This window comes from Pyricularia pennisetigena (genome assembly GCF_004337985.1).
Source record: "Pyricularia pennisetigena strain Br36 chromosome 4 map unlocalized Pyricularia_pennisetigena_Br36_Scf_6, whole genome shotgun sequence".
In the NCBI taxonomy this organism is placed as follows: Eukaryota; Fungi; Ascomycota; class Sordariomycetes; order Magnaporthales; family Pyriculariaceae; genus Pyricularia; species Pyricularia pennisetigena.
The window spans coordinates 1581966-1595900 of NW_021940918.1; the positions used below are offsets into that span (position 1 = coordinate 1581966).

General features: G+C 51.0%; 3 protein-coding genes across 3 annotated transcripts; 2 read left to right on the forward strand and 1 right to left on the reverse strand.

The window, feature by feature from the left end:
* Positions 1 to 397: 397 nt before the first annotated feature.
* On the forward strand, positions 398 to 3509 carry PpBr36_06074 (uncharacterized protein; the record flags this gene model as incomplete). Its single annotated transcript, XM_029893221.1, has 3 exons — positions 398 to 576; positions 763 to 853; positions 945 to 3509. The coding sequence occupies 3 exons, from the start codon at positions 398 to 400 to the stop codon at positions 3507 to 3509; spliced, it is 2835 nt and encodes a 944-aa protein (XP_029746025.1).
* Positions 3510 to 5056: 1547 nt separating this feature from the next.
* PpBr36_06075 (uncharacterized protein) lies at positions 5057 to 7982 on the reverse strand (the record flags this gene model as incomplete). Its single annotated transcript, XM_029893222.1, has 5 exons — positions 5057 to 5210; positions 5289 to 5950; positions 6013 to 6738; positions 6939 to 7210; positions 7763 to 7982. 5 exons carry the CDS (start codon positions 7980 to 7982, stop codon positions 5057 to 5059), a joined length of 2034 nt encoding a protein of 677 aa, XP_029745894.1.
* A 1412-nt stretch (positions 7983 to 9394) lies between these two features.
* On the forward strand, positions 9395 to 11282 carry PpBr36_06076 (uncharacterized protein; the record flags this gene model as incomplete). The annotated part of the gene is made up of 2 exons (XM_029893223.1): positions 9395 to 10158; positions 10220 to 11282. Exons 1-2 carry the CDS (start codon positions 9440 to 9442, stop codon positions 11280 to 11282), a joined length of 1782 nt encoding a protein of 593 aa, XP_029745897.1. The 5' UTR covers positions 9395 to 9439.
* Between the last annotated feature and the right edge of the window lie 2653 nt (positions 11283 to 13935).

Genomic DNA, 13935 nt, shown 5'->3' on the forward strand with positions numbered 1-13935 from the left:
CTAGTAAGTCGTCAGATGCAAGCGGTAAACGTCAAAGAGACCCCACTGTTTCTCTCGTTATATTCACCGCTTTCCTTAAAAACCCACCCATGCCCGCTGTCGCGGGGTTTACTGACGGCAGAAAAGTCGCGAATTTGATAGCTCTTTCCTCTCTCTGGTCTCGAGTTACATTGGCAGAACAGCAATCCGCACCCAACAATTGGGTGTCTTTCACTTCTTCTTCTAATCACCCTACCTAAACTTACCACGCCTGGGATCTTTCCGTATAGGCCCTCGTGTATTTCTGACTGTCTTTTACTCACAAGTGCAATTTCTCCACTTGCAAGTGCACCTTCTTCTGACCAAGTATCAAAGTACTTTCCTCGCCAAAGGTGAGGAGGTCGTCAGGTGGCCCATCATGGCTCACCAGAACGAGCCTGCGTCGACAACTGTTGAGAAGACCGACAATCACCTAGACCACCAGGTTCTCACGGCTTCCCATATCGCATCTGTTCGCAATGCATCAGAAAAGCGCCTGGGAATCTTGCATTTCGCCTCTCCCATCGACTATGGCTGGAATGGTGATATCAGGAAGCGGTATGTCCTGATTCCCTCAATTCATTCAGCTGAAACTCACCTTGGCTTTGAATTCATTTCGAACCTTTGGTCCCCAAATGACAAATGGCTTGGGTCCAATCAAGCTTTATATGAAATCAATCATTGAACTTTCAATCCTCAGTTCATGGGTGTAAATACTAAAACTCACTAAATCTTCATTCTCAGCTACACGGACTTTCAAGTTTTTGAGGTTCGCAAAGACGGCAGTGTCATCCATCTGAGTGACTTCCAACAAGCTGCCAGGCGACCTCCTCAAGTACGTGTATCGCTTCCCCCAGCTCTCTTCTTTCCTTGTCCATTCATGTTCCTATCAGCGGGAGACTTGTTTCCTAACAAACTAGGTGCAGTCAATCCCGGGAAGTGACACGGCTTCTAAGTCCTCTTCTCACCCCAATGGCAGCTCGCATGAGCTACCGGTGGCAAAGGAAAAGCTTAGCCCCAAAGAGACACCAGCAGTTGTCGAAGCGACTTACCAGCCCATTTCCGACGAGGACACTGCTCTCTTGCGTGAGCTGCTGGGCAATGATGCCACGGAACAAGTGATTGACCTGGACAAAAAGGTTCAGGCCAAAGATGGGACAAGTCGGGGTGTGATAATCAAGTTTCCCTCAATCACGGACCGCGCTTTGCGCACCAAAGTCCATCAGGAAATCAGACGGATCTTTAACTCACGGATTGAGACTCAAGTCGGAGAAGAAGGTGTTATTAGCGCACGCGCGTGTGCGTCCCAGCAGGGCCAGAGGCGTAATGCCAATGGCTCCCGTGGTGCTCGAGATGGTTGGCGAGGTGGCGGTCGAGCAGAGCCTCGTCCCCCGCGGGCCCCGTACCTTCACTTCACCCTCTACAAAGAAAACAAGGACACTATGGATGCAATCAACCATATCGCCAGGCTTCTCAAGATCAAAGCCTCTAATTTTGGGTTCGCCGGTACTAAGGATCGGCGTGCCGCCACTGTCCAGCGCGTCAGTGTATGGAATAAGGACATCAAGGATCTGAACATGCTCAACGACAAGATGTCAGGCATCAGGGTGGGCGACTTCTCCTACCAGAAGAAGCCCATGCAGCTTGGGCAGCATGGAGGCAATGAGTTTGTCATTGCAATGAAAAATGTCGAGTCTCCTCGGCTGAAAGATTACTCCATTACCCATCGTCTCAGGGTGACCGAGGAATGCGTCCAACAGGCGCTCGACAACATTGCCAACCGGGGCTTCATCAACTATTTCGGTCTTCAGCGCTTCGGTACACACGCTATAGGTACACAGGAAATTGGCATGAGAATCCTTAGAGAGGATTTTGTTAGCGCCGTCAACGGCATCTTACACGTGGACCAAGACCTTTCGGTTGCCGTCGCAGAGGGCAACAACGACGGTCGCTTCCATCGTGATGAGTTCGACCGCGCACGCGCAATCATGATGTGGAGGATGAGTGGGAAGGCGGATGCCGCGCTACACATCTTGCCCAAAAAGTACAACGCTGAGAATACCCTCATCAAGCATCTAGGACAGGCCCCCAATGATTTCACCGGAGCTCTGATGCACATCACACGCGGTCTTCGGATGCTTTATATTCATGCCTACCAATCCTTTGTCTGGAACTTCGCAGCCAGCAAGCGTTGGGCACTGTACGGGGACAAGGTCATTGCTGGCGATCTGGTACTCGTCCAGGCTGATGAATCCCCCATCACCCAGCGTGCCCCTGCCGAGGACATGTCGGAGGAGGTCAACCAGGAAGAAGAGGAGTTTTATCAGCGGGCGAGACACATTACAGAAGATGAGGTTGCCAGCGGACGCTTTACAATCTTTGACGTCGTCCTCCCTGCGCCAGGTTTCGATGTCATCTACCCTCTGAACGAGATCGGCCAATTCTACGTTGACTTCATGAAGAAGGAAGAGAACGGTGGGCTTGACCCTTACAACATGCGGCGCAAGCATCGCGAGTACAGCATGAGCGGTCACTACCGAAAGCTCATGGCAAAGTTCACCGCCACGCCAATGTTTGCTGTTCGCCCCTATGTGAACGACGAGGAGCAGATGCATCCCACTGACCGGGACTTGATCGAGTGGCGCAAGGCTCAGGAATCATCTGAGAAAGAGAAGACTGCTTCGGCATGGAACAATTGTGCAGAAAATGTAAAGAAGCTTGACGCCGCTGCAGAGGACGAGACGCGTCGTCGGCGCAGGAATTCACCGCCCACGGAAACCCGCATTAACGATGCATGGGTTGAGACAGGTTTTGAGGGTGGTAAGCGGATGAAGGTCAGTGACCCGATCAAGCTTGAGCACACGCAGGCCAACAACCCTGGTTCTGAAGATCAACCGAACGTGGGAGTCAAGCCCGGGGAAGTCTCTGCTGGCTTTTCCGACATGGAAAAAACAACTGTACCCAGTGTTGAGGCTACCCAGGATATTGAGATGGGTAACACAGTACCAATCCTTGATGGAAAAGATGCTCGGCCATGCCAAGGCACAGATGAGGATAACCGGAGCACCAAGACGCCAGACCTTATGAGTTTTTTGCACAAACAACTCGAATCGGCAGGATCCAATACACTTGAGAACTCGGCTCAAGCACCTTGTATAGACTCAGGTGCTTCATTTGGAAGTAGTACACACCAAACTGCCACCAGTAATAATACTGTCAGCGCGAACTCAGCACCAGCTCAGCATTCTCCATCTACCACATCAAGCGAAGCACCCAAGCCGCCTCTGGTCAACATTTTCGCCGACGTTGACAAGTACGTAGATCCGGCGCACTCCGCCGTCAACGTTTCCGGCAAATTCGCCTACACCTATTCCTGCCTTGAGGGCGAATCAAAAGAGGATGTCAAGATTGCTGTTGTGCTCAAGTTTGCCCTCAGTTCCAGCAGTTATGCTACCATCTGCATCCGAGAGATGACAGGTCAAGGCAACTAACGGCGGCCAAGAATTCGTGGGATTTCTCAGCGACAATTCCATGCCATCGCCAGGTACCCGAAGCACGCCACTCAGGCACCTTTGCTCCGCCAAAAAAAAAAAAAAAAAAAAAAAAAAAAAACTATGCGGATCGCCCTTGTTGGCTTTCAGAAGCATTTGCAAGGGTGCTTCTTGGTCTGTAGCATTTTTGTACGAGTATGTCAAGTCGACATAAATGCTTGTTCTCCGCATGAGTAGGAAGGGAGGTTACTTTACCCTGCCTCCAGCCTCTGCGCTAATCATTAAGCTTGGCCAACAGCCACACTCTGCTGTCATCAGCCCGACATCATCACTGGTGTAACCCTTGATATTTGATGTCTCACTATTGCATATGGCTGAGCAAGACCGCACCATGCCTCTGGACCTCTCCAGCTTGAACAACCTAGCAAGGGCACCCCTTTGATGATAAACCTGTCTTTTTTCTTTGCCCATAGGAACGGGGGTTTTCTTATGAGTTGCTTATCAAAAGGTATCAAAAGTTTAATGTGCGCGCTTGGGAATCACGTCTAGACCTACCATACCTCACGCTCTTCTTCTTACGCAGTGGTTGCTGTGGAGAGCAGGGGATTTTATTTTCTTAGAGAACGCAAGCATTCACGGAAGCCACATGTTTAGAGTAGATACAATTATCTGTAAATCAGGTCTCCACATGTCCTGCTTTACTTCCTGGGTTTCTCCAGACACTTTAACAAATCATATTGGTAGCTAAGCCCGTGTTCACAAAATAAATCCCTCTTAGATTATAGAATCACTACCTCACCATGTTTGCTAGCTCCATATGCATCGCGATCTGTACGAGAAATGAGGTAGAAGGTGGCCGAGTGGTCCCAGAATGGCGTTACGAATTGATTTTACTTGTCCACAAGCTACATACTTAGGGCAGGTAGGGTGCTAGCACTGGTTTAGTCCCATAATGGACAGGAAACCAGGTGTAATAGGTTGGGCGGAGCAACGAAAAGAGAGGCTCTCACCAGGAACTGAGATAATACAAGCATACAACTTTTTTTCTTTCCAAACGCTCCTCTCCCTCTCAAGGGTGGGGTCGAGCCGTCTGCACTATTGACTTTTCCAAAGAGCAGGGCGCATACCATGATTCATTTTGATTGCTTTGACAGAATACGAACGGTCTTGATCCAGAAAACATCAGAACAAAAGTACACTTATGACGCGCTAGATCCGAACATATGATAGTAAAATGTTAGAATTCATCGAGTCCTCTTCACAGAAGTGGACTGACTGCTAACTCTCAGGCCTAGTCAGGTACAGTGGCCTGACCGAACTGAGATTTTGATTCCAACTGGTCAATCTTGGTCGGCTGGGCACTAAGGTAAGAACCGGGCTCCGCTGCTATATTCCCTCAGAGAGCCTGCAGGTGCAGCCCCGTCTTGACTCCCGGGCCCAGAAGGAGTTTGTTGGCCGGGGAGTCTTGACCCGGAAATCTCGTCGAATGTGGGCTATACGCGGTGTCCCGATGGTGATACTACCAGAAAGTCACCCGCACATGTCTATCACTCCGCAGGCTTGGCCTCGCCCTTGTCGTCCCAGCCCCAGACCTGCGCGAGATAACGCGTCATGTTGACACGCTTGGACTTCATATCCACCATCCATGGGTGCTCAAGCATCCTCCAAGGACTTGCTCTCCTTTGAGGGTCCTTCTCCAGGCTATAATTTGGTAAAGGCATTGTCAGCAACTGGAGAAGCTGTCGAGAAAGACGCCAGAGGCAAGGGCCGAAAACTCACCAGCACTCTATGAAATATTTGAAGTTTTCACTCCATGAGATTTGAGCAGAAGGCTCGTCCTTCAGCTTGGGAATCGGCTGCCGCACGATGTACGTGAGTAGGTCAATGAGTCCTGCACGAGGTGCCATCTCAGTGCCGTCGGCGGGGAAGGGAAAGCGGTGTTGTGCAACCTCGAGCAGCGTGACGCCCGTTGACCAGACGTCCGATGTTATGGTGTAACTCTGGCCCGTGATGCGCTCGGGCGCCATGTAGTAGCTCGTTCCAATGAAGGTGTTTGCCTCGCCCTTGGTGCCAAAATCGCCCGACACTCCAAAGTCACAGAGCTTGACGTCACCATTGCGGCAGAGAAGAATATTGGAGGGCTTGATGTCGCGATGAATAATCTTCTTCGAGTTGAGATAAGTCAAGCCGCGCAAAACGCCTTCTGCAATCTTTCCGAGCACCTTCTCGCCCGTGCGGCCACCGAGCCTCTTGACTTCCTTGTAGATGCTGTCGAGGGATCCTCCTTCGCAAAACTCCATTGCGATAGAGATTGTCGCCGTAGATGGGTCTTCAAACGCGCCATAGTATCTGCATATGTGCTCTGAAGCGCATTGGATGTTGAAATCCAACTCTCGCATAATCTGCTTCTTCACATCGGGGTCTGGGTTGGCCGTGATCACCTGATGGTCTATGTTAGTAGAATCCCAATGGTGTACTTCACGGACCCGGTGGGACAACTAACCTTTAGGGCAAACACAGTCTTCCCACCAGTCAGTTTGCACCTTGTTACAGCACCACCGGCACCTTCACCTAGCCCTCCGAGCTCAACGATGCGCTTTTCCATGCTGGCGATCTTCCAGCCCTCCACATCGAGATCTTCCACATCCGCCGTCCTCGCCTTGTCGATTGTAAGCTTGTCGAAATTCTCCAGCCCTTTCAGGTTGCCATCCTTATCCATCCCAGCACCTCCATCACTCCTCTCTGAGTAAATTGAACCAACAGCTGAGGCGGGGTCGGGGGTGCCTTGAGGTCGCGTAGACCCTATGCCAAAGTGACTAGCAAAAGATAACGCAGAGTATTGCGAGCCGGCGCTGGTGGGGTTGGAAGTGCGACCATCAAGAGGTCCGAAAGAGCCTGAACGACTGTGAGCGGCGCTGCTTTCGCTACCACCCGATGCACTCTGGCCCTGTTGTGTGACTATGCTGGGCCGGCCTGGCGGCTGTTCATGCGGCGTCACAGAACTGCCCATAGGTGTTGCCAGGTGTAGTGTTGGGAGGGGTGGGCGCCCCGAGGCGCCGCCGACGGGTTTCACATTGGGAGACGGAGGGATAGCCAGGCCGAGCCTGGGTGTACGGGCGCCAGCTGAGCGAGCTCCAGGTATCGCGGGCCTCAGAAGTGGCGCTGGGCTGGATAGAGTGGGAATCGTGGTCGCTGGCGGCGTGGGGACATCGAGACTAGCTATGGGATTCTTCATGATGAAACAGTCGCAATGTTAGCGAATTGTCCCCAGCGACGAGATTGAATAGCAAAACAAGATGTATATCAGAAGTTATGCACAAGTAAGGGAAACGATCACGGTCCGGGCCCAGCCAAGGTGGCATCGGCGCCAATTTGGGGGCGGGAACAGGAGAGAGGACGTGCAATGTGCGTCATGCGAGACGAACGCACATAGGTGGGGAACCACAAGAGGAATATACGAATGAGATGAAGACACCGGCCAAAACTGAACTCGGAGAAAAGGAAAATGGTGGCAGCATACAGTAGCGGTCTCGCCGCCGTTGGCAGCGTCTTGATCGTGCATCCTCGGCGCTTTTCCTTGTATAGTGGGCGCAGCCGCCAGGGGCGCTCACAGTGCCGTGTTTGTTTGCTGACAGTGAGGGATTGAGATAGCGGCAGTTTGCGCGGGCGGGCTCTATCCGGATAGAAGCGAGTCTCTCGGCCTGGGTAAAGGGCGGTAGAAGGCTGAGCTGAATAGCTAGGTGTATATATGCCTCGTAAAAAAGCCTGGAGCCACCAGGTAGGAGCCACCAGATAGGGTGCCACCAACCCAAGAAACTGGTCTGCGAAGCTGGAGACGAGCGGGTACAGGTTTTAGTGAGACCCGGTGGGTTCGCCGGTTCGGCGAACTTGAACGGTACCAAAGAGTGGTACCTAGTGGTGAGCTGGGTTGCTGGGAAAGGGCCAAATACGTCGACTAGCTGAGGTACCTAAACTCGGGTATGTAGCCCGGCAAGGGAGGTAAGGTAAGATGAAGTAAGGTACGGAGCATGTAGGTAAGCACTAAAGCATGTAGGAGGTTGTAGAAAGAAGATGCGACGTTGCCTGTCGAGCTTAGGCAGCAGTTCGAATGGTGTTTCTCAGCTAAGTCGGGTCTGGAAATGCGAAAACGGAATTCGGTTGGACGTACGTTGGTTTGTCTCTTGGTTGAGAATGAAAGAGAGGGAGAGAGATAAAAGAATGCGATGTAGGTGTACTTGTGCTTGCTGACTTACTAAAGGTGACGGCCCCCAGGTGAGGGGCAGCAGGCAAAGCACACGCAACACGTCGCTTGTACCCGGCGGCAACACCAGACAAGGAATTTTTGGCTCCATCTTTCAGAGCAGTCTGGTTGGATGGAGTGGCTCCCAACAGCAAAGCACACACAGCACAGTGTGCTTGGATGCGGAGACTCCCCAGTGCCTCTGTACTTTTACCGAACCAACAGCATAGCATAATTCCATCAGTTGATCCAATCCCCATCAGGCAAAGACCCCTCGAGACTCGGCAGAGCATCAACAAAAAGTCTCCATTAGACGGAGATGCATGCCATGTCACGCATCCATTGGTATCACATTGAGTCAACCATCAATTGCCACGCTCTCATCTGCCAATTCAATTCTGGGACGGGCCCGTCAGCTTGGGGGCCGTCAAAATCGGACCGCCCAGCAAAGATGTGATGAAAAGAATAAGCCAGGGTTATTCAGGGCGGGGTTGAAAGGGGTATTCCCAGAGCAAGCGGTTAGCTATAGCAGCGATGGGTGGTCGAGCCGCCGACGTGCGCAAGGGAGTCCCGCCGTCCTTTGCACGTTGGCAAGTTTGGTTACGACGACGGCTCCAGGCGAATGCATGAAGAGGAATGTACCTAGGATTTGGGCTGTTATTCATCTTACTACTACTTCAGGCCGCATGCGAATATCCCCAAAGTCAAAGGGTTGCAATTGAATGAAACCTTTTAGCCATATCCAGGTACCTAGGCACATGCATGAGAAACCAGACCAGGGAAGAAAAGAAGGAAAAAGGAACAAAAAAAAAAAAAAATTACATGCATTTTGGTTTATACCCCAAAACCATAATAGTTCTTCGCCGAAACATGTCCGCCTCATGCCTCGGGGTCCTGCCCGAAACTGGTTGACTTTTGAGATACTGTACTCTGCTCTACTACAGGATATGGGTAACGCACTACCAAGCAGCCCATCGCCGAGGCTGTCGCGAAGCTTGTCAGGGTGTGTTTTATGGTACGGCCTGTGTGATCTGTGGATTTTTGCTGGTAGCAATGTTTCAATTGACCGATCATTTAGCTGATTGGAATGTACCCGAGTCGTCAGCATCAATAGCAGGCGATGATACGGATACGCTGTCCCAACATGTGGTTGATCGCATCTTCATTCAAGCTCATCGCGTCACTCCAAGCCCCATAGCTAGCTTTTCTCAATTTATTTTATTTCCTCCATCCGAATATCTTAATTCTCGTCCTTGCTGTTGAGGGCCATGTGGTTGGCTGGATAGGCAGCCGCGCGTCTAATATCATGTACCACGTAAGGAACCTGGAGCCTGGACAAGTGACTATACCATATTTGTATGTAGTACGGTGGAGGACTGCAAACCTACTACGTCGTATGTGGGTGGGCGGAGACCCGCTGCGCTGTCATGCCCCGTCCCATTTACCTTAAATAATAAGGTAGGTATAATGACATACCTACAGGCAGACTGAGGGTACCTTGATCAAATAGTTTGTCTGTTCTCGGTGGAGGGTAGGCAGGATGGAACGTCCCGCTTTTATTATGGGGCAAGCGACGCCTAAAAAAATCCAAACACCAAAATTTCTTCCAGACTCTCTTTCATAAGCTCTTGAAATATTATTAGTTGGGTGGATTGTTTATCTACGGCAGGTTTCACAGTTTGAGATCAACATGGCAAAAATAAAAATGCCAAGGCCACTCGTCAGCATGACAAAGGATTCCTCACCAAGACATCCCGCCTCAGAATTCCGCTCATCCGATAGTAGCAACTCTGATGAGGAATCGGATCATCTCGATGCCATCAGCTCTCGCAAGAAGCGCAAGCTTTCAGCGGACTATAGTGAAGAGGAAGACGACGAAGATGAGGATGATGAGGACGATAGCCAGGATGGGAGCGAGGATGATGAGGATGACGTGAAAGGGAAACAGCCCGTTGCGAAGCCTACTCTCTCATTCAATGCACCGTCCCGCATCAAACGCCAGCCTGCGAAGGGAGTTTCTGAGAGAGCAGTAAAGGGGCAGCCTGTCACTGATGCCGCCTTGGAAGATGCAGTTCAGAGCATTGCCCAAGCGGCGGGCAAGAAACGAATCCTGGCTCCAACGGACCAAAACACCACATTCGAATCCCTTGGTGTAGAGCCATGGCTTGTCCAATCTCTAGCGAACCTGGCCGTCAAGAGACCGACAGGGATTCAAAAGGGATGTATTGCAGAAATCCTCAAGGGGCGGGACTGCATTGGCGGCAGTCGAACTGGTTCCGGAAAGACTATTGCTTTTGCTGTGCCTATTCTGCAGAAATATGCTCAGGATCCGTCTGCCATTTTTGCCGTTGTTCTGACTGCTACGAGGCAAGTACCCTATCCAGTGCTTCTCGGCACTTCAATCGATCCGTGTCGATCATGTATTTGGGGATCTTCGGCTGACCGAATAACTAACTTGACTGCGTAACAGGGAGCTCGCCCTGCAGATTTATGAGCAGTTCAAGGCCGTGTCCTCACCGCATGTGCTAAAAGCCGCTCTGATAATAGGTGGCTCCGACATGCGGTCGCAGGCCATTGCTCTGGCACAGCGACCAAGTATTGTGATTGCTACGCCGGGTCGGCTGGCAGATCACATCAGATCATCAGGCGAGGACACAATCTGTGGGCTCCGCCGAGTAAAGTTCCTCGTGCTGGACGAAGCCGACCGGCTATTATCCTCCAAAGGGCCCGGCAGCATGCTGCCTCACATCGACGAATGCATGGCCGTCTTGCCGCCCCCGGAGGATCGTCAGACGCTACTGTTTACCGCCACGGTGACACCCGAGGTCCGCGCGCTCAAGGAGATGCCGACGCGGCCAGGCAAGGAACCTGTACATGTTTGCGAGGTTGACACGCAGGTCCTGGCTATTCCGGACTCCTTGAAGCAGTCGTATATTCAGCTCACGGTGACGCACCGGGAGCACTTCCTGCATGAGTTTCTCCTCACAGATGCCAACGCGGAGCGGTCCATAATCATATTCGTCAACCGCACAAGCACAGCCCAGTTCCTCCACCACTTACTGCGCCTCCTGGACCACCGGGTCACGTCTTTGCATTCAAAACTGCGCCAGCAGCAACGTATCGACAACCTGGGTCGGTTCCGCGCATCGGCAGCCCGCATCCTGGTAGCGACTGATGTTGCGTCCAGGGGTTTGGATATTCCTGAGGTTTCGGTTGTGGTAAACTACGATCTGCCACGGGATCCGGATGACTATATCCACAGAGTTGGACGTACCGCACGTGCCGGCCGCAAGGGTGAAGCGGTTAACTTTGTCGGCCAGAGAGACGTCGAACTCGTCCTCGCCATAGAGAAGAGGGTAGGTCGGCCAATGGAGAAGTGGGAGGAGGAGGGTGTCAACCTCGAAACCAGAGTTATTCGCGACTCGTTGAAGCTCGTGTCTGAAAAGAAGAGGGAGGCCTTGTTGAATATTGAGGAGAACAGGGAGGTTGGTGGACGGAGGAAAAGACAGAAGCTCAAGTTGGGGGCTGAATAATCAGGATTGTGTCGTGTTGGTGTGAATTAACTCGGGGTCACGCGTATGACATGAAATAAATCAGTCATCAAAGCAGCAAGACTTTCTACATGGGGTATGAATACTATAAAATAAAATAAAAAAGTTGGTATCGCCCATATTTGACATGATAGTTTAGCGAATATGCCCTGCGTCGACCTCTAGTTTGTGCCACACACTGCACTTGACTTATCCGGGACCTCATTCCTCAAGACGACACCATCGTGGTGCAGGACCTACACTGAGCCAGGGTTCGACTCCGATATAGGGCTGAGTCAATGTCCGAGGCTTGGTGCCTTGCAGGATGCCACCCTGTTGCTATACTCGGTATTCGGCATACTCGGACCCCCCGTGGTTCCCGTCAGGGCGGATAACATCAGCACCTAGTGCGCTTGAAGGGGGATGGGCCCAGTCTGCACACCGCGGTGGACGCGTGCTCCTGTGGGCAGGGGAATGCGTCTGATGTGGTTTAGAGGGGACCCTGATCACCTCTTAAATCCGATAGTAAAGCCCCGTTTTAGTTCCTCTTCAGAAGAGTACGAGTTGGAGGCCTTTGAATTGTCAGAATAATAATCCTCAGGATATAGTTTGAATGGGACGAAATATGGGCTTGAAGGTTCCCCACCAAGGGAAAACAGCCTTGGAAGCCACGAGCATCTACTGGCAGATTGGGTTCACGTAAACTACGTACTAGGTATACGACTCGTTCAAACCGATATGAATCCCCCTATTCCTTGAATTGCTTCAGAGCGTAGCCACGTCAATCGAAACAGGGGAACTATGACGAAGTACTTCGTCATTACTCTATATCAGACGACCCATCGTGGACGAGCCGAGGCGTGAAATGAGCCACCGAGGCCACGTCCAGCGAAACCATATGTTTGGATATTAGTAACCAAAAAAAGAACAAAAAGAACGTGGCTTCTGCACTGACTTGCTGCGAGAGGGAATTCTAAAGGCATCTATCAGTTTGAGACCCTGCAGGATGTACAAGTGACACATCCGTGGTGCTGTGGGTGCTGTCAGTGCATTCTGCCTCTATTTTCATCCCACTAATGGCTGAGCAATGTATGTGATCTGATGCAATGTGAGTAAAAAGTAGGTTGGAGTAAGCATCGGAACAGGAAGCTCGCAAGTGGGTATAGAGCCTGTTTTTCAAATCCTCCGATGGCAGAACTCGTCTGTGGAGTCAAATCGATGACTGGTCTCTTTTTCGGGGGTTCGGAAGTCGGACGGACTCGTCAAACGGCGCGGCGCTACCGAGAACTATGAAAGGTACAAATTAAACGGCAATGGCTAAAAGTAGCTTTCGCGTCTATGGAAGCAAAACAAGATTAACTTCCGGGAGTATTTCCGCACTTGGGTTCTGGGGGCTCTGGGTGGATGTGCAATTGATCACGGGTCCAATTTGAGGGTTTTTTTTTTTTTTTTTTTTTTTTTTTTTTTTTTTTTTTTTTTTTTGACGTGCAGATCGGGAGGTCAAGGAAACTACCGTAATGTCGCGAAATACCGGAATCATTGGGCTGAGGATTCCGGTAGATTGATAGTACCAATAGTGCATATTCAATTCATTGTAAGTGGAATGTTGACTCGCATCAAAGGAAGCGAGCGCGCCATAGGTTGGATTACTGTTCGTGAACAATAAGCCCCCTTGCTACGTTGCTTCGCTCCCTTTTGCACTTACGCCGTGGCTGTGCCTGCCTGCATTCATGTTGTCGTGTTGGGTCGTGGTGTTGTAATTCGTACCCATGGTGCAACGTCTGTCTGCTCAGGTTCGTTACCCTGCAGCCCAGGTGAAGTGGGATCCACACTTGACGTCCAAAGGGACGGGACAGTGGACGGGCTCGGCTGTCAGCCCAAGCCCAACTTATCGGTTGGGAAGCCTGCATAGGGCTGGAAAGCCAATTTCCTGGTGGGCGTGTTCCTTCGTACCCAGCTCCGTTTCGGCTCAACTACTTGCCGATTGGTTGAGAAGCGAGAGCGGAGCGGCGGCTGCATCTGTCCAGCTAATAATTCCACTTGGTAGCCCAGCCTGTTGAATTTGGATACATTGATAAATTACACGCCCTACGAGGTACCAGGTCAGAAACCAGTTTTCTTCGTAGGCAAAGGTTATCTGCTCCCTGAATGACCAGTCCCATGTCAATAAAAACCAAATTGAACAAAATCCAAGCACGTCGTCACGGATTACGGGGGTTCCGATCTGCCGAAACCAACAATTCAAACCCTCGTTGGGATACGCCAGACACTATTGCTCAGCAGTCACCCTGGCTCTACAAGCTACCTTCATCAATCTCCCTAACCTGGAGTCAAGTATTTGTTCAATTTGTATTGATCCAAAAGGTTTACCATCCCAGCCTCGCTACTTTCATTTGATCCGGACGGATTAGGCTCCGATTCTAGCACCAATGTATTTAAGGGGTACGGATGCCTGTTGCAGATTTAAATCGTATTTTTTTTTTGGACAACTCGCGACGTGTTCGAGGTTGCAAACACGATTACGCAAGCACATAGGCGAGGCACCCATACGTAGCCGAGTCAACTATAATCTATGTATGTAATCAAGCAGTGATCCGAATACTTCCATGATGGCGGTGAAACGTTTGTGTGTGTGTGTGTGTGTGTGTGTGTGTGT